Source organism: Beta vulgaris, chromosome 2 (assembly GCF_026745355.1).
Source record: "Beta vulgaris subsp. vulgaris cultivar EL10 chromosome 2, EL10.2, whole genome shotgun sequence".
Taxonomy (NCBI): domain Eukaryota; kingdom Viridiplantae; phylum Streptophyta; class Magnoliopsida; order Caryophyllales; family Amaranthaceae; genus Beta; species Beta vulgaris.
In genome coordinates, this window is record NC_079203.1 from 8,457,167 (window position 1) to 8,479,937 (window position 22,771).

Consider the following 22,771-nt stretch of genomic DNA (forward strand, 5'->3'; position numbering starts at 1 on the left):
GAAAACTACTGCTAAATAAAGACAAAATGAGACATGCACTCCTGTAGTCCTGTTTGTCTATTATATAAGCAGGATGAACCTATGCCTCTAATAGTCTTTGTATTGCCAATTCAATTTTAATTACTACCTCCGGTCCAAATATAATTCCCATTTTTCTTTTAATGGTGTCCAATATATATCTTTGACAATCAATATATTTAGTTACATATTGATAAAACTACATATTGAAACGAATTTAACAAGATCCTACATTAGTGTGTTTTTTGTATATATCAATGAGAATATATAGTCAAAGAATCTAAAGTTTGACCATAAAAAGTGAAATAAAAATTATGTATCTTTAGATAGATGGCAAGGCCGGTTAAGGGCCTGTGCAAGCTGGCCCTCAGCACAGGGCCCAATACATTAGAGGGGCCCCAAATAGAGACAAAAAGAAAAGGGACGTAGCAATAATCATATATTGAATGCTTGGAGCAGTGGTAAAAATCTCCTGTGTTGTAGACCTCTAGGTTGCGTGTTCGAACTCCTGTGTCGTGATTTTTCATCTGCATTTTTAGCTGAGTTCATCCTCTATGTTTTATCCTGCATCTAAATCTCTTCTCTATTTTGTTGGAAAAACCCCCTTTTCTTTATGAAATGAAAATTCCATTCAAATAAAACCATAAGTCATCTACATTCTACACCTTTATTACAAGTCTATAGAAAACTGTAAATTTTGTATATTATTTTTTTCATTGTTTTCCAATTTTTTTTTATTTAAGGGAAACCTCACCCCCAAAAAGCCCCTAGTGAGATTTGATCTCATGAGGTCAAACCTTTACCACTAGGCCAAACTTTGCTTGGTTCATTATTTTCCAATATGTAAAACATCTAAACTTCTTTGATTGTCTAATTATAAAATAAGGAGTATTAAAAAAAGGTTGCTTGATTATGAAAAAAAAGATGCAAATATCTCAAAGCTGTTAAATCTGATTTTATAAATAGCACAGGGTCCCCAAATATTTTAAGACGGCCCTGATAGATGGAGCATGTGTTAATTAAATTGGGTATCGGCCTATCACGTACCATGTCCGATATCAGTGTTTGGATTTCTAAATCCATGCTAAACCCTAGGAATTTTGATTACATTCTAACAATAACAATGTTTAGACATGCATACCCATTATGTGAATAATATACACACAAAAAGGTGGATGTTATTGAGTGACAAGAAAAGGATGGTCTTTGTGCTGGCTACTGTGGGGAAAAGTGTTAAAAACAGATTTGGTGAAATCTTATTTTTGGTTGTGGCATTTTCCCTCTCTGGGGTAACATAAAACACAAACAAAGAAAAAGGGAAAAATCACAAAGAAAAATAATAGAAAGAATTCTTCCCACCAAAGTTGGCAGTCGCCATACGATTTCTTACCCCGTGTATAAGACACAGAGAGGTTGACTGAGGCACCCAACATCACCTTTAAATTCTCTTCATTTTCCTTAGAATCTCTCTCACTTTAAACCTTACTACAAAAACACCTTTCATCTCCTAGCAATCTCCAAACAAACCATAAACAGTAAGTAGTTTATACAAGTAAGAAACCTAAACAACAAATTAATACTTCTATAATGAAGCCTCAACCTTCTAATTATAATCATGTAGTAGTATACCTTAACAAAGCCTACATGATCATGTTCATAATCACTACTATAGCCACTCAAATTCTTCCTCTACCACTCCAAAATCTTCCTATCGAAGGTCGATTTACCTTCGAAGAACTACACCATGCAGCGCGCGATTTTGGCAACCAATATCAACTCCATCCATTGGCAGTTCTTCATCCAAAATCAGTTTCTGATATAACAAAAACCATTAGGCATATATGGCAAATGGGCCTGAGTTCTGAACTTACAGTTGCAGCAAGAGGCTCTGGTCATTCTCTTCATGGACAGGCCCAAGCCCATCAAGGTATTGTAATTGACATGGGCTCTCTTCGGGCATATCCGATCAAAGTAGTCCAAACTGGTGTAGTCCATCCTTATGTTGATGTTTCTGGAGGTGAATTATGGATAAACATCCTGCATAAGTGTCTCAAATATGGGCTGACACCAAAGTCTTGGACTGATTATTTGCACCTATCTGTTGGAGGTACTTTGTCTAATGCTGGGATTAGTGGACAAGCTTTTCTCCATGGCCCGCAAATCAGCAATGTTCACCAATTGGAGGTTGTTACAGGTTAGTTATTAAATCTCTTAATCCATCATATAAACAACATTAAAGAGTGGAAAAATGCGAAATACACAATTTTTTATTGATACGTTTTCATTCCTGAAACCCTAGTCGTTTTCGTGCTAATGAAGTATAAAAAAAAAAGTTGGAATCAATGAAGTTTTCACAATTTCAAAATGTTTTTGTTCTAATGAAGCCTAAAAAAAGATTTCAAAACGCTTAACAACAGTTGTTTTCATACTAAGGATGTCTTGGCCGGGTGGTTAAGATTAAAGTGCTGTGAATTATAGGTCACACATTCAACATTTGTAAGAAAAATAATGGCAGACACATAAGATAATTTGTTTCAACTTTATCATACATGATAATTTTGTAGTTTACTAAAATTTGACTCAAATTAAAGATTTATATATACCTTTTAATCATAACCTCTTCTTTTAGCTTGACCATGTTATCTATAAATAGAAACAAGCACCCCACTAATATAGATATTTTATACTGAAAGCTGACTATTTAATGCAGGTAAAGGAGAATCACTTAACTGTTCCAAGAAGCAAAATGCAGAACTCTTTCACAGTGTTCTTGGAGGACTTGGACAATTTGGGATCATTACTCGAGCAAGAATTTCTCTTGAATCCGCACCTAAAACGGTAAAACTAATGTTTTAAATTACTCTGTCTAACGTTAAGGGAAATATGGGAAAGTTCAGAGTATATTGTTTTGAAATGTTGAAAAAGTTCGTAATAGTAGTTAAGTCAAAACGTTGCAACTAAAAAACGCGGTAGTATTATATTCTGAAAAATGATACCTTTTTTCCCTTGAATATGTATCTAACAGAACATGTTCTTAAACAGGTGAAATGGATCAGAGTTTTGTATTCAGATTTCGACACGTTCGTTAGAGATCAAGAACAGCTCATATCATCAGAACAGGCGACATTTGATTACATTGAAGGTTTTGTGATAATAAACAGAACAGGCCTCCTAAATAACTGGAGAACATCTTTCAGCCCACAAGATCCAGTTCAAGCTAGTCAATTCAGTTCAGATGGGAAAACACTTTTCTGTTTAGAATTAGCAAAATACTTTAAACATGAGGAGGTTAATCTTGCAGACCAGGTAACTAAAACCAAGCTAGTCAAATATTAAATGTGCTATATATAGTATGATGTAGACTGTATGTAGAGCAAAATTCAATTCTAATTGTTTATGTTGATGCAGGAGATCAAGATGTTGCTTTCACAATTAAGCTACATATCATCGACTCTATTCATAGCAGAAGTCTCCTATATCGATTTCTTGGATCGAGTTCATGTCTCCGAAATCAAACTAAGATCAAAAGGATTATGGGAAGTACCACACCCATGGCTTAATCTTCTGGTCCCAAAAAGCAGCATTCACAAATTTGCGGAACGAGTCTTTGGCAACATTCTTAAGGACACAAGCAATGGACCCATTCTCATCTACCCAGTCAACAAATCAAAGTACTACACTCTAAATCACTTTCTTAAATACTCTGTTTAATTCACCTTATTTTTATCCAAGTTATATTATTTTTACTGATCAAAACTGATTTATGTGGATCTCTAGCTTGTGTATTCAACACTGCTTCTTGAATAATATTTTTTTAACGTGAAGTGAACAAGGCCTACTTATAAATATGACTCATTTCTATCGATTTCTAGCTAGTTTATTCAACACTACTACTTGAATAATATTATTTTAACGTGAAGTGAACAAGGCCTACATTTAAATATGACTGATTTCTATCGATTTCTAGCTAGTTTATTCAACACTACTACTTGAATAATATTTTTTTAACGTGAAGTAAACAGGGCCTACATATAAATATGACGGATTTTTGTCGATTTCTAGTTAGTGTATTCAACATTACTAGTTGAATAATATTTTTATAACGTGAAGTGAACAGGGCCTACGTATAAATAGGATTGACCAAGTGGTTGGTTACTAAAAATTATTTTTGTTTTGCCTAGGTGGGACAACAAAACTTCAGTGGTTATTCCAGAAGAGGATATTTTTTATTTAGTGGGATTCCTATCCTCAGCAGTTCCTTCTTCAACAGGAAGTGATGGCTTAGACCATATCTTAAGTCAGAATAAAAAGATTCTAGATTTCTGTGAATCAAGTAATCTGGGTGTGAAGCAGTATCTGGCCCACTACAGCACACAGGAAGAGTGGAAATCTCACTTTGGTCCAAAGTGGGAAGTTTTCAAACAAAGGAAATCTACTTATGATCCTTTGGGAATTCTTGCACCAGGTCATAGAATTTTTCAAAAGTCTATATCTTTCTCATGACACATAAGTGCATAATGTTTATTACTACCAGCTTCAAAATATGCTACTAGAAGCAATATAGTATTGTTTTGTCACCTCAGAAAACTGTAATTATGAGAGTGACAGTGTAATTAGTGGTTCAAATTTTCCTTTCAAGGAACTGTAATAGCCACAATATACATAAAGTTTAAGGCCATACTAATGATTATGACAAGCTAGTTTCAACTTCATTCAACGATGTATAGTACAAATTTCGAATATTAACAAAGATTAATTCTTCATTCTTAGACTGACAACATCCTCCAAACGCACATGTATGTAGTGGTTGTGCCGGCATGCCCGTTTGGTTGTAAGTAATAAATTGTGTCAATAGTAATAAATCCATATATGATCTTTCAAATTGCCAATACAATGATGATTAACCTCCAAGTATGTCTTTTATGTAACAAAAATATTTTGAAGAACATCAATTACATCATAGTCAAAATATTCGCTCTTTCATGTGGTATAAGAACCCCTATATATCGGATATTTTTCCTCATATCTGTAATAAACGGTAAAACTATATTATTGTGGAAAGTATAAACAATTTGCAAATTATGTTACTTGGACTCGGCTATTCATGTGGGAGTTGCAAATCGGATGAAAAGTTCCATATTATTGGTAGAAAATCAATTGTTATTTTCGAATACTGGATACATGTAGTAATTGAGGTAACAGTTTGAGAAACACAACCTACAAGCACAATTCATAAATATGATGTGCGAATCTGTCAAATAAAACTCATTGAAGGCATTTTTATTATCTAGTGACTAGATGCTTGGAAAAAGTTATACACCATTTGTCCATTTGCCTTCTTGCTTTAATTCAAGGACATCAGCATAGTTCCTTAGACCTATCCGTAAAATTCACCGAAGTCATTGTTCTTCCACGTTTTTCTCTTGGACATTCCACAAGATCTTTTTAAAAAACAAGAACTCGGATAAAAAGGAAAGATTCCTTACAGAAAACGTGCTAGCTTTCTAATACTTCGACAACAATTGTGTATGAAAGTTTGTTCAAAGTACCGTAAAATCACACTAAAGGAGGTTCCTAGAGAATCATACTTCACCAAGGGCAAGGCAGGGAAAAAACGGTCGAACAACCATTACTATGTAATTTTGTAAAGAAAGTCTCAAGTCAATATTAATGGTAAGGTAATTTCATATCAAAATGTGTTTTTGTTACAAAACAAAAAATTTCAAAGATTATATGACGACTCATGTTAAGTTGTTAACCAACCCCAAATCATTTTGTGACTAAGGCTTTGTAGTCGTCGTCGTTGTTCCTAGAATAACCTCTAGTCATCACATGAAATATTGTAGTTCCAACCAAATTCAACCTAAAGTCATACTATAACGGTCCATTTGGTAGTTGGTGAAAACATTTAGAACAAGACATTAATTTTCTTCACTACTTTCTCTCTTTTCATTCATATCACTGTGTTAATGTAAACAGCTTACACTTAGTCTTTTATAGACTAGAGAAAACCCAGAAGTTTCCTAGGAAGGTGCTGAAATAACGGCACAATTGCCAGCAACACAAAATGACAAAAAAAAAATGATTGGCACAGACGCCAGAGAGAAAAATCCTCCTTGGGATTGCAGCATACTAGGTAGTGCTCACAACAGCTGAAGACTGCCAGTACTGATGTACTATGATGCAGTAAAGTAGTAGTAGTGCCTACTTTAACACTCCCCCTCAAGCTGAGAGTGGAGAGGATTGTAGAACTCCCAGCTTGAATAGAAGGGTCTGATGTTGCTCAGTTGTTAAAATTTTAGCGAGTACATCAGCTAATTGCTGTGCACTAGGTACATATGTAGGAAGAACACCTCCTGAACCCACTTGATCTCTGATGAAGTGACAATCAATCCCTACATGCTTGGTCTTCTCATGGTGTACTGGGTTAGAAGCTATGGCTAATGCTGCCTGATTGTCACAAAAAATAGGTGTAGTGTTCAAATTTTTCAACCCAAGATCTTTAAGAAGCTGTTTGATCCAAATGACTTCACATACAGTCATGGCAAGAGCCCTACACTCTGCTTCTGCTGTAGACCTAGCCACCACAGATTTTTTCTTAGATTTCCATGTGAGAGGTGAGTTCCCAAGCATGATACAAAAGCCAGTTGTTGATCTTCTTGTATTAGGACAACCTCCCCAGTCACTATCACAGTAAGCTTGTAGTTTTGCTGCAGATTTACTGGCTAGAAGAATGCCCTGTTCTCTGGAACCAGCTAGGTATCTAAGTACCCTTTTTGCAGCTTGAAAGTGCACTGTAGTGGGAGCATGCATGAATTGACTTAAGACATGCACAGTGTATGCAATGTCTGGTCTTGTGATGGTCAGGTAGATAAGCTTTCCTATCAGCCTTTGATACAACTCAGGATTAGGTAGTATGTCTCCTGAGCTTGTAAGAAGCTTCACATGAGTGTCCATGGGCAATTTCAGGGGTTTGCAGTCCATTAGCCCATAATCTTCAAGAAGATCTGCAACATATTTTCTTTGAGATAAGAAAATACCTTGATCATTCCTATCAACTTCAATACCTAGGAAATATTTCAACTCACCTAGGTCTTTCATTTTGAATTCAGTGCTCAGAAACTGTTTTGCTTGAATAATACTGCTCATATTGTTTCCAGTGAGTATAAGTCATCTACTAAGCTAAGATAGCTGTAAATGTAGATCCTTCTTGCTTCACAAACAGAGAGTAATCAGCATTAGATTGAGAAATCCATTACTCTTCAATACAGTACTTAGCTTAGTAAACCACTGTCTGGGTGCTTGTTTAAGCCCATACAGTGATTTTAATAGCTTACATACCTTGAGCTTACTTTCAGTGGTGGCACAGCTTCTCTGGCTTATCAACATTAAATCTGAACCCTTGCTTTGTGTACCTGGTGGCAACTTCATATACACAGTTTCTTCAAGTTCTCCATGCAAAAAGGCATTTTTCACATCCATTTGATGTGTATGCCAGCCTTGAATAGCTGCAACAGCTAGTATTGACCTTACTGTAGTCAATTTTGCAACAGGTGCAAATGTTTCACCATAGTCCAGACCAATTTTGTCTATTTCCCAGCACAACAAGTCTAGACTTGTACTCAGGTCTTGCCTTTGTGGATCAATTTTGGTTGTGTAGATCCATTTGCAACCAATGCATGCTTCCCTGTGGGTAACTCTGTAATTTCCCATGTGTTGTTGCTTTCTAGAGCCTCCAATTCTTCATTCATAGCTTTCAACCACTGCTTGTGTTTCACTGCTTCTTTAAAGAACTTGGGATCAGGTGCTCTCTCTATTGTACTCGGGAGAGATGTGTATTGCTTAGTGACTTGAATGTTAGTCACTTTGAACAAGATTTGCTCTCACTTCATAGTCATATGCCAAGTTGGAGCTTGTGTTCTCTTCTGGATCTTCTTGGAGATACCTCCACATCAGTTTCTACATCCACATCTCACCTATTTCTGCATCACCATCACCCCTCTCAGTGTTTCTTGTTGTGTTTCTTCATCATTCACCTCACTCCATACAATGTTTTGTTTAGGAGCCTCACAAATGTCCACCTTCTTATGAGATGTAGTATGAAAGATGTGATAGGATATACATTTTCATGAAACTTTACATCCCTACTCACAAATGACACTCCACTAACAAGATTATGAAGCTTGTACCCCTTCTGAGTAATTGAGTATCCAATAAAGATACAAGGTATACCTCTTGCACCAAACTTATCTTTCCTTCTATCAGGATTATATGCCATAGCTAAGCAACCAAAGCATTTCATCATGCTGTAATTTGGTTTCTTTCCATAGCAACTTCATAAGGGCTCTTTCCCTGATGAACTGACTGGGCAACCTGTTAGTAATATAGGTTGCTGTCATCACACAGTCCCCCAGAAATGAAGTGGATCCACTCTGAAACCTTATGGCCCTTGCCATTTCAAGAACATTCCTGTGCTCCTTTCTACTCTCCATTTTGCTGAGGCCTATCAGGACATGATGTTTGGTGAATTATCCCAAGTTCTCAAAGTATGGTCTACACTTACTGTCATCAAATTCTAAAGCATTATCTGATCTTATGACCTTTATGCTCTTCCCAAACTGTGTCCTTGCCATATTGACAAAATTTTCCAAAGCACCAAAAGCATCAGCTTCAATTTCAGTAGATGCACCCATGTTAGTCTTGAGTAGTCATCTACCAAAGTGAAAAAATACCTATATTTTCCCTTATAGTTCACCTTATAAGGCCCCCAGGTATCCATGTGACCATTTCTAACAACTCTCCTGCCCTTGACTCACTCCTTTTAAAAGGTAACTTTGTGAATTTTGCTAAAGGACATGTAATACAAACATCCTGACATCCACCCTTCACATCAATAGAGTCTATCATAGCAAGTTTCTTCATTGGAGCATGCCCCAATCTATGATGCCACAGTGTTTCTTTGCTAACTTTGGTACATCACTAATCACACTAGGAAATTCAGTGTAATTTTGAGCATTCATAGCCACCCTTTTCTTGTTTCTTTGAATTACACTACTGGTCTCTTCTTTAATTCTACAAAGAGTTTTCTCAACTGGCTCATTTATCAGATAGTAAAGACCATTAGCACTTTTTCCTACACCTTTTATTTCTTCATTCACACAGTCAATGATCAGACAATATTCATCAAGGAATGTTGCCTTACATTTTAGATCTTCACACAACTTGTTCACAGACAAGAGATTATGTTTAAAGGTAGGAATGTACAGAACATTTCTTAACTTTATGTTACTCTCTAATATCACAGTACCAGTATGAGTGACTTTAGAAGTCTGACCAGTAGGTAAATTGATCAATGAGTTATCTTTGCATGACACAACATGTTTTTATATACAAAATTCCCAGTCATATGATCTGAGGCACCAGAATCCAGAATCCATGTATCCATGTTTACAGAATCAGCAAAGTAACATGACACCATACCTGAGTAATGTATGTCCATCTCATCTTCAGTATCCTCACCTTTAGATGGAGTAGGCAAGAGTCTGAGAAGCTGTTCAAGTTGTTGAGCAGTAATGGTGGTGTTGTTACTTGAAACTGACATGTTGTCACTCTGATTTTGAACATTTGCTGCTACTTTCACACCAGATGGCTTCCCTTTACTCCATTTTTGCTGACCATAATTATTTTGCCTTCCCTTTGTTGTATGGAAGTCCCTGAGTTCTGGCTTTGTTCTTGGGAAACCCTACTACAAACCAGCAACTTTCCTTTGTGTGTCCAGTTTTACTACACACAGTGCATTGAGTAGTGGAAGGTGTGCTAGTAGAGGCTCCCCCTATCCCTTTACTGAACATAGCCAAGTTTCTGTTTCTTCTTTCACTTGACTCAACAGCTCTCTTGAGCTTCTTCTTGTTCAAGAAAGCTACAAGCAGTTTCACTGTTGGAAGAGGAGACATCATGAGAATGTTGCTTCTCTGTGTTCCATAGACTTCATCAAGTCCATTCAAGAACTGGAACAACTTATGTTCATCTTGCTGCTGAGTAGAGCTTCAATGAAGCTTGTTATCTCTGCTGTTACAGAGGTAATAGGAGGTAGAGTATTTAGAGAGTCCAGTTCCTCCCAGTGACACTTCATCATAGTGTAATACTCACTCACCTGTTTACCTTGCTGTTTTGCTTCATATAATTCTTTGTTCAGTTTATATTTTCTTGACCATTTGTGAGAGAGAATCTTTTCTCTAATTGCATCCATATCTGGTGTGCATTGCTCACAAACATTACAGACCTCTTAATGGATTCATTTACAGAACCCAGAATCCAAGAGATAATCATACTGTTACATGTATCCCAGGCTTCTCCTTTAACAGCATCTTTTCATCTCTTCTTACCACTCTGTCACAAAACCTGTTTTCTTTTTGATGCAAGACCAATCTCCATTGATCTCTTCCAAGATCTGTAGTTAGCAGACCCTTGTAGTTTTTCTATTCCAGAAAATTATTTCCATCTGATGGATGGAGATAAAGAGGACTAGTTACCTCTATAGTGGTATTAGTCATGACAGATTTTTTTTTCTAGCTATTTTGAGAGTAGGTTAGATGTGTTTAGGGAAGGATTTTTAGCAGAAAAACATAAGAAATGTAGTGATTTTCGAGCCTAAGCTCTGATACCATGAAAACATTTAGAACAAGACATTAATTTTCTTCACTACTTTCTCTCTTTTCATTCATTCAACTGTGTTATGTAAACAGCTTACAACTTAGTCTTTTATAGACTAGAGAAAACCAGAAGTTTCCTAGGAAAGTGCTGAAATAACGGCACAATTGCCAGCAAACAAAATGACAAAAAAGCTAATGATTGGCACAGACGCCAGAGAGAAAATCCTCCTTGGGATTGCAGCATACTAGGTAGTGCTCACAACAGCTGAAGACTGCCAGTACTGATGTACTATGATGCAGTAAAGTAGTAGTAGTGCCTACTTTAACAGTTGGTTATAAATGGTAGTAACGAGAATGAATTTGTGTATAGAATATCATTGTTCATTTTCATGGTAATGTTAATTTATCCTAAAGTGTCTACTTTTCTTTTTGAAATTTCATTCCCATCCAATACCAGCTTGTAGGTGGTAATGAGCGGTAATGAAAATTGATTCCCCTTGGAGACAAAAACACAAGTTTAGGGGTGAGATTGCTTGCCCATAGAGAAAAAATGTCTCCCCATAGAGATTTTAAGGGTGCTTCCCTAATAACATTACACTTAAAATTCATTCTCATTACCGCAATTTATTAACGACTACCAAACAGATCGTAAAGGTATTCCTACACATGGAAACGTATACATCCAAAAAAAGAAAAGGTAAAGTTAATTAGTAACATTGAGCTATCAAACTTAACTTGGTTTACTTGGTAGCAATTCCACCTCATAACCTAAAGGTCAGGGGTTCGAATCCTATCAAGTGAGGGGTACTTGGAAGAGAATTTCCCTTACAGCTCCCCCTCCTTCCAAATGCATGGGCCTCTGGGTTGGACCCTGTACGAGGGCATCCCAAAAGTTATTCACCTTACCAAATTAAAAAAAATAGCAACATTGAGCTATAGCATGTACTCCCTCCGTCCCAAAATAAAGTTCTCATTTCTATTTTTGGGAGTCAAATTTTGACCAAATATTCTTACTAATGTATACAAAAAAAGAAAGATATTCATGAGGGGTCTTGTTATATTCATCTCAATGTGTAAATTCGTAATATCAACTTTTTATATTTTTTTACTAATAAGAAATAAAAGATATCGTAGGTCAAGGGTACATCTTGGAGACTGTGCAAAATGAAATGAGAACTATATTTTGGAACGGATGGAGTATTATATAACTATTAGGACTTTTTGTGGGGAAGGGCCAATTAAAATAGAGTTTTGTAGGGAAGCACCACTTCAAAAAAGAAAATTAGAGGGAAGCACCAATTGAAATACATCAGTTGACACTATGATTTTCAGGCGAAATTGTCAACTTTCGGACATTGACAATTATTTTCCCTCCAAAACCTCGTTTTCTTTATTTATTTATTTTTCAGGTGAATACACTCTTCTTACTATTTAAATTCCTAATTTTCCAATTATCCTTAATTCCTCACCATTAACGCTGAACCTCTCATCCTCGAATAGGATACTCAACCATTGAAGCCATTTCTTACCAAGATTAGTTCTAAATTTCATTATAATGAAATGAATTTCATCATGCCACTGGTTTTCGTAGAGTTCTTGTAAATTAGGATTTTGTTTATTGTGGGATCAATTAGGACGTTTTGCAGCAAGATTCCCCCACCCTATTGGATTATGGTGGTTTCGAAGTTGACAATTTTGGCTGAAAATAATAATGTCATATTTAATTGCCAATAAATGTATTTTAATTGGTCTTTTCTCCAAAAAAAATTTAAGTGGTGTTTCTCCACAAAAACCCTATTTTAATTGGTCCTTTTCCAAAAAAATTGTCAACAGTTGGAACCCTTTGGTAGCAAATTTTGCAACACAAACGCAAAGGCTAGGACAAATGGACAATGAATAAACTCAGGATTCTAAACTTGTTCACAAAAATCGGTTGACCCACCTAATTAGATGTTCAAGTAAACCTATACTCATCCAATAAAGTGAAGATTCATTGGCTAAGTAAATAAGAACCTTTACTTTGGAATATAGTAAAAGGTTGGGTAGCAAATGGTCTTTCTGACAAGCCAAGGAATGTCACTCATGCTGCTTAAGTGCCAAACAAAAGCAGGAAAAGATATTGAAAAGAGAAACCCCAAATATGTCGGTTTGGCATATAATCAGTTTAATTACTGTTGAAAGATATGATTAATGGCATGAAATAGTAGTTGGGTTGCAAATGGCATGATTTTGTTAGACAAACAGAAGCAGCTATGTGTCAAAACTATGTCAAATCGATTCATCTCCTCGTGGAATACTATACTTTATTATAAAACAGTGTAGCTGAGGTATGCACTAGTGTTCATATTCAGTTTTATTATCTGAAAATATAAGATTCTTTTTCTTTTGATAATCTCGTAATTTTTTTTATTGTAGATGTCGAATGCTTTCAATTGATGAACTCCAAAAAAAAAAAAATTAGCTTATAGCTCAAGTGTTCTTATCATGTTAACTCTTATTTGGCGATTCAAATGATAGAACCAATTTACTCGTATGTTGCTCAATAACCCAAATAATAATCACGAAAAATGACACTGATTTATTAAGCAAACTAATTAAGTGATGCTTTCGAGATCTTTATTCTGCGTACAACATGATAAGTTCGTGGAAAGCCAGCACAGGAAGTGTCAGTTCTTTGCACGACAGTGGCATATTCTGCTGGCATATCTTATCCCAGTGGAAACAGCAAATCTTTCTTTCTCCAAAAGATTAAAACTGAAAAAGAAAAAGAAGATTATGCCCTTATTCTTCATTATCAGAAGGATCACAAATATGGCAAGTTTGTACTATGGATCATGATATCTACTCATTGAGGGGAAGAAAGGGAAACAAGGCTGTTCTGAGAAAGTAAACTAGTGAATAGCTTAGATGACTTCTCGGCTTTTTGGGGAGCTATAACGTATTCCTAACTGGTATCAGTTATAATAAATGATTTTGGGAAGAAAATTGGGGAAAATAAGAGGGCGTTTTAGAAAGAGAGTTAGATATGTGAGTACAACTTTTATTATACACCCGGGTGTATCATGATCACGGTACACCTAAAACTCTTTTTTTACTTATTGCTCATTTGAAATCTTCAAGTGAGCAAAATTCGCACAATATAGTAGTTATTAGGTCCGGGTTATGCCCCGGGTAAGAAAATTTTCATTTATTAATATTGTACTTTTATATGATAATACTAAATACAACTTGGTCTAGTGGTTAAAACATTAGTACATGAACTTGAGGTCATGAAATCAAAACTTATACTATGCAATTTCTGATTTTTTTTATCATACATGTTTTTTACATGAACTAAAACTCCTTAGGGAGAGCGCCACGTGCCACCGTTCCGTTTAAGGGTGTTTCCAAAAGATCTTCCCACTTTTGCTTTATTCCTTATTTGGCAAAACAAATTTCCCTATTTACCCTCTCATGTCACTATCATATGGTCCACCATTACATTATTAATTCAATTTTACTCCCTTTCTCTCTCCTACTTTAACCCCTTTTTATTTGTTTATTTATCTTAACCCCTTTCTCTCTCCTACTTTACTCACACCATGCCCCACACAACTTGATTTTCCTTGGTATCTGTAGGAACAGTAAGTGGGAAGATCTTTAGGAAACGGAGGGAGTATTAGCATAGATATGGAGAGGTTGAAATGAAAAAAAGCCTTGGTGTAGCATGTACATGGTACACCAAAAGGTGTACAATTAATGCTCTCGTAAGTCGTATGCGAGTGTTTGTGTATGTTATAACATATAAAAGTTATAAGGATATGAGTTAGCTCAAGTGGGTAGCTCCCCCTTGGCCCTGAGGTCAGGGGTTCGATCCTTACCCCCAACATTATGCTTGGGAATTTCCTTGACATGTTATTCATGCCTTACCAGCCAATGTGTTGGTGTTTCCCACAGGCTAGTAGCCTTGTAGGGGTTAGCCCTTGCTCTGACTTAATTTCCTAATCAAAAAATAAAAATTAAATAACATATAACAGTTATGAGTTAGGTTAAAATAACGAGTTTAATTTATTGTTGAACAATCTTATCCCATATAATGACTCTTTAACTAATCTCACAATTTCTTAGCGTCACGCGGTCAAAATCGGGCTTACTGATCCTGTTTTGGTACGCATCGGGTGGGCTCGCAAGAGATCCAAAATATTTACTGATTCGGTCCCAAATCGGATCGGTTAATCAAGATTAAATGATAAGGTTTTCTTGCAAACCGCATCAGTTTTGGGGGTTATAAATTTTATTAAAAAAACTCGCTTGTACAACAGGTCTACAACAACAAGCAGGATGAACCAACCAAAAATCAAGCAATCTGGTCCACTAGTGATTTCACCTTCGGATCAATATTGTTCAATAGCTAAGAAATCAGTATAAGCTAAGCTACACCGTTTGATAATAGTGAGGAAGTAATAAAATAATCAATGACCACAAATTATAGGGCAATCCTTAAACTAAGAATCACTTAGAACAAGAATTTTCCGACTTAGTCGTCGTAGAATATTACCCAGCATATGTAACTTATTATTGTATTTCGTTAAAAGCTCTGGAAAAAAACATAAATGCTAAAAAAGAATGTGCCGCCATTATTAGATAAACAAAAGCAATTAAGCAGTATATGAAATTTCTCAAATTAAGCGCTCAAACCCTCATAGTCAAATTTAAGCGGTATGTGATCTGAATTTCTCAAATTCGTAATTAAACTCCCAAATTCTTCTTCATCAGTGTCCTTCTATCAAATTCCTAAACCCTTAAACTCGCAATTCTAGTATTGAAGCAATTAGCACTTTATTTCAAGCAATCCAAATTCCTTAATTTCGCATATTTGTGTTGTCGATTGTCAAGGTATGTTTGTGAATTATGATTTTATTATTCTCCTTTACTCTTTTTCTGATGCTTTATCCAAAATTGATCCTCCAATTTCAATTTTCCTTCTCCCAATTACTCTCATTCGTTTAAAGCAATTTGAGGATTTTGCAGATTTGCTATTTGATTGAAGCAAGTCGTATAATTTTGATTGCCAAATTGTCGAAGTATGTTTCTGAATTTTCCATTCTACTTTACTCGTGTTGTTTTTTCTTTGATAAAATACTTTGCTCATGGTTTTTGTTGATTGTTGCTTCTTGAATCGTTTTATTATTGCTTCTTGAGTTGCCATTGTTTGTTGCAGAATTGGGTTCTCTTGTTTGTTAATTTAGTCCGTTAAGCAAAAAAAATTACTTCTCTGTTTGATTTTGAAATATAAAGCTGAATGTTTTTGTCGCAACTTTTTATTCTTTTCCTATTCTAAACCTCTATAGCAGGGAGATTATTCATAACATTATACTACTTTCCTTTTCTTTGAGGAGTATATTACCACATAGAAGTCTGAGGTTGTAAGGTCAAGTTGCTAATTTCATATCATCAATTTTACAAATAAAACCATCTATTTATTAGTTTCCCAAAATGCAATTTGCTTTTTGACTTGCTTTCCATTACAATCCATTTTAATCAATAAATTAAAAGCGACATTTAGATTTATAATTCAACCAGAATCAGATAACAGGTAAATATATGAGTGTGTATATATATTAGAACCAGGAATAAGTTTCATATATACCATGTTGTCACACCTGACTTCAATTATAACAGGTTCCCTTGTCCGAATTTTCGAATCTCAGCCACTCATATAAGCACCAAACTACCAATACCCAAAACTTAACACAATTTAGATTCTGCATCGAGGTGTAGGATGAGCATCCTACACCTTGGCCAAAACTACGTAGTTTTGATGCTTTTAGGAGGGCCAAAATTTGGCAGGCTTTTGGCAGAATTTTTGAAAGTGGGACAGCTCTTTCTCTCTCATCACTCACTCATTCCTCTCTTTCTCTCTCATTTATTTTTCAAGAACCATTTCAATTCTCTCTCTCATTTATTTTGTTCTTCATTTATTTCTCCCTTATTTTCATTCATTTCTATTTTAAATTTCCAAATGTTGATATTTGATTTTATATTCTGTTTTGCATTTTTAAAACTTTTTTTAATGTACAAATGCATATGGTTTGATGTACAATAATATACGAGTGTACATTTGGGGATTTTCAGTGATCAAAGTATTGACCATCAGTGTACATTGTGATTTATCCTTATTTACGTTGGTTGCGGAACCTTTTTTTTATTATTAGCTCCACCTACAGTTGCATGTACATGCACGTACCTTGCATGTACACTTTGTTGACATTCATGTACATTAACTGGGTTACAATCATGTTGTTATGTGTTGACCTTTTAATCTAGTACCCATATTGAGTTTTTTTTTTTTTTTGTTTGTGTCTATAGAATATGTTATGCATGCATGTTAGTGAAGCTAATGTATATTTAGTCATACACAATGATCATTAACGCAACTTTAATGTACACAGAACAAAGTCACTCTATAAAATAACTTGAACATTCAGTCATAACAACATTGTACATTCAGGCTTAATAATTGAACAATCTTGCTAGAATATTGTACATTGAGTCATATCCAGTGAACATTCAATCAAACAATAATGTATCCTTATTTTCAGTGATCAAAGTAATGACCATCAGTGTACATTGTGATTTACCTTATTTACGTTGGTTGCGGTACCTTTTTTTATTATTAGCTCCACATACAGTTGCATGTACATGCACATACCTTGCATGTACACTTTGTTGACATTCATGTACATTAACTGGGTTACAATCATGTTGTTATGTATTGACCTTTTGTTTTAATACCCATATTGAGTTTTTTTTGTGGCACCTGGAGCACTATGAGGTATAGGACTGTAATTGTACATATTGAATTTCATTAGCGAACAAACATCAACACACCAGTGTACAAAGATTGCAAATTACTCACTTGACATCAGCTTTAGGAATTCGGTTACTTTTATTCTATTATATTATATTTCTTTGTACATTCTTGGCTTCGTGGTTGTTCATTAACAAAATCAATATGTACAATGACATCCCCCCATAAAATCGTCAATAACACACAATGAATAATAATAGACATCAAGTACAACGTGATATAGACACAAACAAAACAAAAAAAAACTCAATACGAGTATTAAAACAAAAGGTCAACACATAACAACATGATTGTAACGTTAACCCAGTTAATGTACATGAATGTCAACAAAGTGTACATGCTAGGTACGTGCATGTACATGCAACTGTAGGTGGAGCTAATAATAATAAAAAAAGGTACCGCAACCAACGTAAATAAGGATAAATCACAATGTACACTGATGGTCATTACTTTGATCACTGAAAATACCCAAATGCACACTCGTATATTATTGTAAATCAAACCATATGCATTTGTACATTAAAAAAAGTTTTAAAAATGCAAAACAAAAATAAAATCAAATATCAACATTTGGAAATTTATAATACAAATGAATGAAAATAAGGGAGAAATAAATGAAGAACAAAATAAATGAGAGAGAGAATTGAAATGGTTCTTGAAAAATAAATGAGAGAGAAAGGGAGGGAATGAGTGAGTGATGAGAGAGAAAGAGCTGGCCCACTTTCATAAATACTGTCAAAAGCCTGCCAAATTTTGGCTCCCCTAAAACCATCAAAACGACGTAGTTTTGGACAAGGTGTAGGATACTCATCCTACACCTCTGTCCACCATCTACTTATTGAAAACTTAAACACCACGTTTGAGCAATATAATCAGTCAACATCCCAGAGTTGACCAGGTATTACCTCCAGGGGTCAAAGCAACAACAGCTTTCTTAAGGACATTTAAACTAGTGAAGCGTGCTAAGTGTAGCTGGAAGGGCTAATGGTGATGTTGAGAATATAATAGGCATTACTCCAGCACTATTCACTTGTATAGGAGAAAAATGATCTCAAAATAAAATAGAACGTACAAGAAAATAATTTGATGACTGATGACGAGACGGATCGCAAATTTTATAGCAGAGACACTCAAATCCACATTGTATGTATTTTATGTCTTAGTTTGAGCTTGTGGTCCATTATTCTCAACGTGTGATTAGGTACTTATTGAAAATTAAGACAAGCAAATTGTATGCTTCTCAGTAGTTTAAGAAAGTGAGAAGTAATATTGATTATTTACTTTAAGAAGGAATACTGATTATTTAATTTAAGAAGTAATTAATATTGATTATTTACTTTAAGAAGTAATATTGATTATTGTGTATTGGTTTTTTTTGCATCTTTTTAGCTATATTATAGTCAATCTTATAAATATAAATATGTTTTTTTCTTGTAGAAAAATGACTCCTAGTAAAGATTGAATGGCCATCGAAGATTATATTAATGATGAAACATATAAATAAAGTCGGAGTTAATAGTTTTTTAGATTTTGCTTTTCAAAAGTTGGGTATCACATAAATTCGCTACCTTGTTCCAAATGCCTTAATATAGAATCTGGAAATCGTGACAAAGTGTGCAAGATCATCTCTTAGTTTATGGAATAGTTAAAAGGTACACCTTTTGGTATCATCGTGGGAAAAGGTTGGATAAGCCTCAACATGTGTCCGCTCATGGTGATAACAATTTAGTAGATAATGAAAGTCAAGATGACACGTTTGATATGCTAAGAGATTTATATCCACAATACAATGACATTAGTCTCTCCCATGATGCTAAGGAATTTATTAGATTAACACCTATTCATTTACACGTATTTTATTTTCTCATATATATGTATAGGTTACACAACGGGTTTTTTAATCTAGATCTGGAGATCGGTTGTGGGATTTGGTGGAGGATTAAAACTTAAAGATATAAATGGACCACAGCTTAGTAGAGAAGAACTTAAAGCTGAACTAAATGCTACCAAAAAACAAAATGAAGTTCTTATGGAAGAAATGCAAGATGAAAATAAAGAACTTAAGAGTTGTATGGGTTCAGTGGAAGCACAAATGAAAAAGTTTCAAGTTATGTTGATGAATCAATTCAAAGTTTCTTTCACTCTAGAAAATGAGTTAGGCACATCAGGTTTGTTGTAGTGTAACTTATGATTTATGTTAGGAAGGTTGAAGTTTCTTTCATTTTAAGTGTACTGATTGATATCTATTTTTCTTTTAGGGGTGTGAAGATTAGAAGCTTAATGCTCGTCAAATGCTGATTGGATTGGAATATTTATTTTCTTTTTAGTACGAGGACTATTTTAATGCTCTAGAACTAGACTATATTGGAGTTGTTAGATACAATTAAATAATATCATCTTTGACTTGTAATTAGATCAATTTTCAATTTAGATATGTTGTTACATTTTATCTTATTTATCTATTAAAGATACATTTCTTTTTTGTATTTTTTTTATGCTATTTTTGTATTTGATTTCATATTATTGCAATATCTCAAATATGTGAGAGTTTTTCGATAGTGATTTTAATTCAATTAATGATGAAATTTTTGTTGTTGAATGCGAAATTTATTATATTTGCTTTGATGTTATAATATTATTAACGACAATATATATGGTTGTTATTACCTATAAGTTTGCCATTCTTTAGTATCTAATAACGACAACACATTGTTGGACGTGTAATAGACAACGACGAATATAAATCTTGTCATTATTATTTAACGACAAGTTGGTATATCGTCGTTGATAAGTAACGACACATTCTTATCTCATCGTTAAAAAGTAACGACGAACATTATCGTTAAAATCATTAACGGCGGAAGCTATTGCAATGAACAAACTACCAAATATTTTAGAAGTGTCGACCAAACTTTTTCGTTATGATGTGGACTATTTGGAAAGAATTTGGTGTGGACTATTGAGTCAATGATGAGAAGGTGTTGGAAAAAATTCTAGAGTTTTGCTCTTTCCAAATAGTCCATGCCATAATGAAAAAATTCCACGGCTCATATTTTTTTGAAGAATTCTCGATGAGAAGGAGAGAGTCATTGAACATAGGTCTCACGCAAGGTGGAGGGACGTCGGAACAACCCAATTTAACCCGGCCCCCAAGCTTTGAGCCACTAACACCATAGGTTCCATGAGAAACTACATTGTAGTATAAGAATATCATAATTTTAGGGAAATACATTGCAAAGAATACACAAATGATCCGAGCTTGGTATAATTCCCAGGGAGATGAGTTTCAATTTAGCGTTGAGTTTGCCAAGGATAATAAACCATGTTAATAGTTCGATCCGGTAAGGAATGAGTCCAGCCACAACCCTTTGATATTACACTCCCAAGCTAAATTTTTTGCTAGTTACATTGCGAATTACTTGATAGAAAATTCTCTAGATTTAAGAAAAGTCCAAATGAAAGAATTTGGGGATCCATGAAAAGGATAGCTCGGTTGAGTATAGCCATAAGAGCTTGTTCCTCCAATATATCATGCGGTCTTATAGCCCTCTACCAAGATAAAATCCATCTCCAATAGTAACATCCCAAAACCCTAATGAGGATACCATAGCATCTGGGGAAGGTAGTAAGAGAAAGAGTCTTGGACAATGGGTTTTTAAAGGTTGATCACCGACCCAAATGCCATGCCAAAATAATGTGCTTGCATTGCTTGCAACCTTTTTTGTTTCTTACCTTCAAGATTGTCTGCTCCGTCGTATGATTTATTTTGTCGGTTTTGTCAACAATTTTTATAAGGTGGAACAAAAAGACCACTTATTTGCCTAAATGATTTCTTTATAAGGTGGAATAAAAAGACCACTTATTTGCCTAAGTGCTTTCTTGGTAGAACCAGCACCTAAGTGATCACTTATCTTAAATTTGATCTCTTTTTTTTACCTAAAATATCACCTCTAGAAAATGGTCTCTTATACAAAGAGACCATTGAGCTAGATTCCGCCTCTTGGGTGGTCTCTAATAGAATTTTAGGGGGTCTCTCTATGCCTTTTTGTAGTATACTTTCATACAGTTATTTTTTTCTAGTTTTTGTTAATAATAATCCTCTTTTCTCTCTGTTGGAGGCTTTTTGTCCTATTATTGTGTTCTTTGTCTCCTCTAGTGAAAGTTTAAAGTTTGATCAATAAGTCTTTCGTAGTGAGAGTTTAAAGTTTGATTTTAATTTTTTGATTTATTGTAAAGATGCATCGTATTGATGGTCTATTGTACAAATTTGTAATTAGTGTTGGGAATTGATAAGTGCACGCATATTTTTAACATACATCATTTAGTTGCATATTAGGGTCCATTTTCATGTAGTATTAGAGCATTTACATTACATTTGTGCATATTGGGGTTTCTTTTTATAAGCTACGGTACTTCCACTGGTTGTTTGGTTTTTTGTTGTAATCTTAGTATTTCATACTCCTATTTAAGGACATAATCATTAAGGAATTTGGATGATCTTCAAAATGATATATCATGTGCTCAAAACAGATTGGAAATGAAGAAGATACAAACGAATTTGCATAGTTGTGCGAAATATGACATATCTTTACTATTTTGATCATGACCTTTGACACAAAAATGATTTTTTTATAATTTTTGACACAAAAATAAAAACGAGCTTATTTCAACTAGGTGGAAATTAAACTTCAAGGTCTTTCCAACGACGTATTACATGTGTAAAATAAAGCTCCAGATCAAGAGTTATAGCTGCTCGAAGTTGAGTTGCAGATATGACCATTACAAGCCAACACGTCCGTGTCACTTTTGACAAGTTCATGTTGCCTTGATTTCTTGGAGGCAATAGCTTATGTCCGTATAATAGTTGATATGGTTCCAGGTCAACAAGTTCGTGTTGGTCTGATCCGTCGTACGACTTATTTTGTCGATTTTGAGAAGCTATAAATACTCCTTTATTAGTTTTTGATGGAATTTTTATATATTTTTTACGGTTTCTAGAAAGAAGTTAGAAAGAGAAACTTATAAATCTTCATTGTTCTCCAAGACTCTACATTGCTTCTATTAATTAAAGTATATATTTTCTCCTTCTTTTCTCTTTGTTTTCTATTATGAATTTTATAGAGGTAGTCATGGGCCGGGTCGGACCAGGCGTTGGCCAAAAAAAGTAGCCAGTTTTGGGCCAAAGTCGCGGGCTGGGCCAAGGTTCGGAAAAAAAATCGTGCCAAAGCCCATTATGGCTGGGCCTGGCGGG

General features: G+C 34.8%; 2 protein-coding genes across 2 annotated transcripts; one reads left to right on the top strand and one right to left on the bottom strand.

Moving 5' to 3' along the window:
• The first annotated feature begins 1,303 nt into the window (after positions 1 to 1,303).
• LOC104887446 (cytokinin dehydrogenase 6) lies at positions 1,304 to 4,730 on the top strand. The gene is made up of 5 exons (XM_010672075.4): positions 1,304 to 2,212; positions 2,729 to 2,856; positions 3,061 to 3,324; positions 3,427 to 3,689; positions 4,200 to 4,730. Exons 1-5 carry the CDS (start codon positions 1,606 to 1,608, stop codon positions 4,519 to 4,521), a joined length of 1,584 nt encoding a protein of 527 aa, XP_010670377.1. The 5' UTR covers positions 1,304 to 1,605; the 3' UTR covers positions 4,522 to 4,730.
• Positions 4,731 to 6,240: 1,510 nt separating this feature from the next.
• Positions 6,241 to 7,167, bottom strand: LOC130590432 (uncharacterized mitochondrial protein AtMg00810-like). The gene has a single exon (XM_057392866.1). It carries the CDS (start codon positions 7,165 to 7,167, stop codon positions 6,241 to 6,243), a length of 927 nt encoding a protein of 308 aa, XP_057248849.1.
• Between the last annotated feature and the right edge of the window lie 15,604 nt (positions 7,168 to 22,771).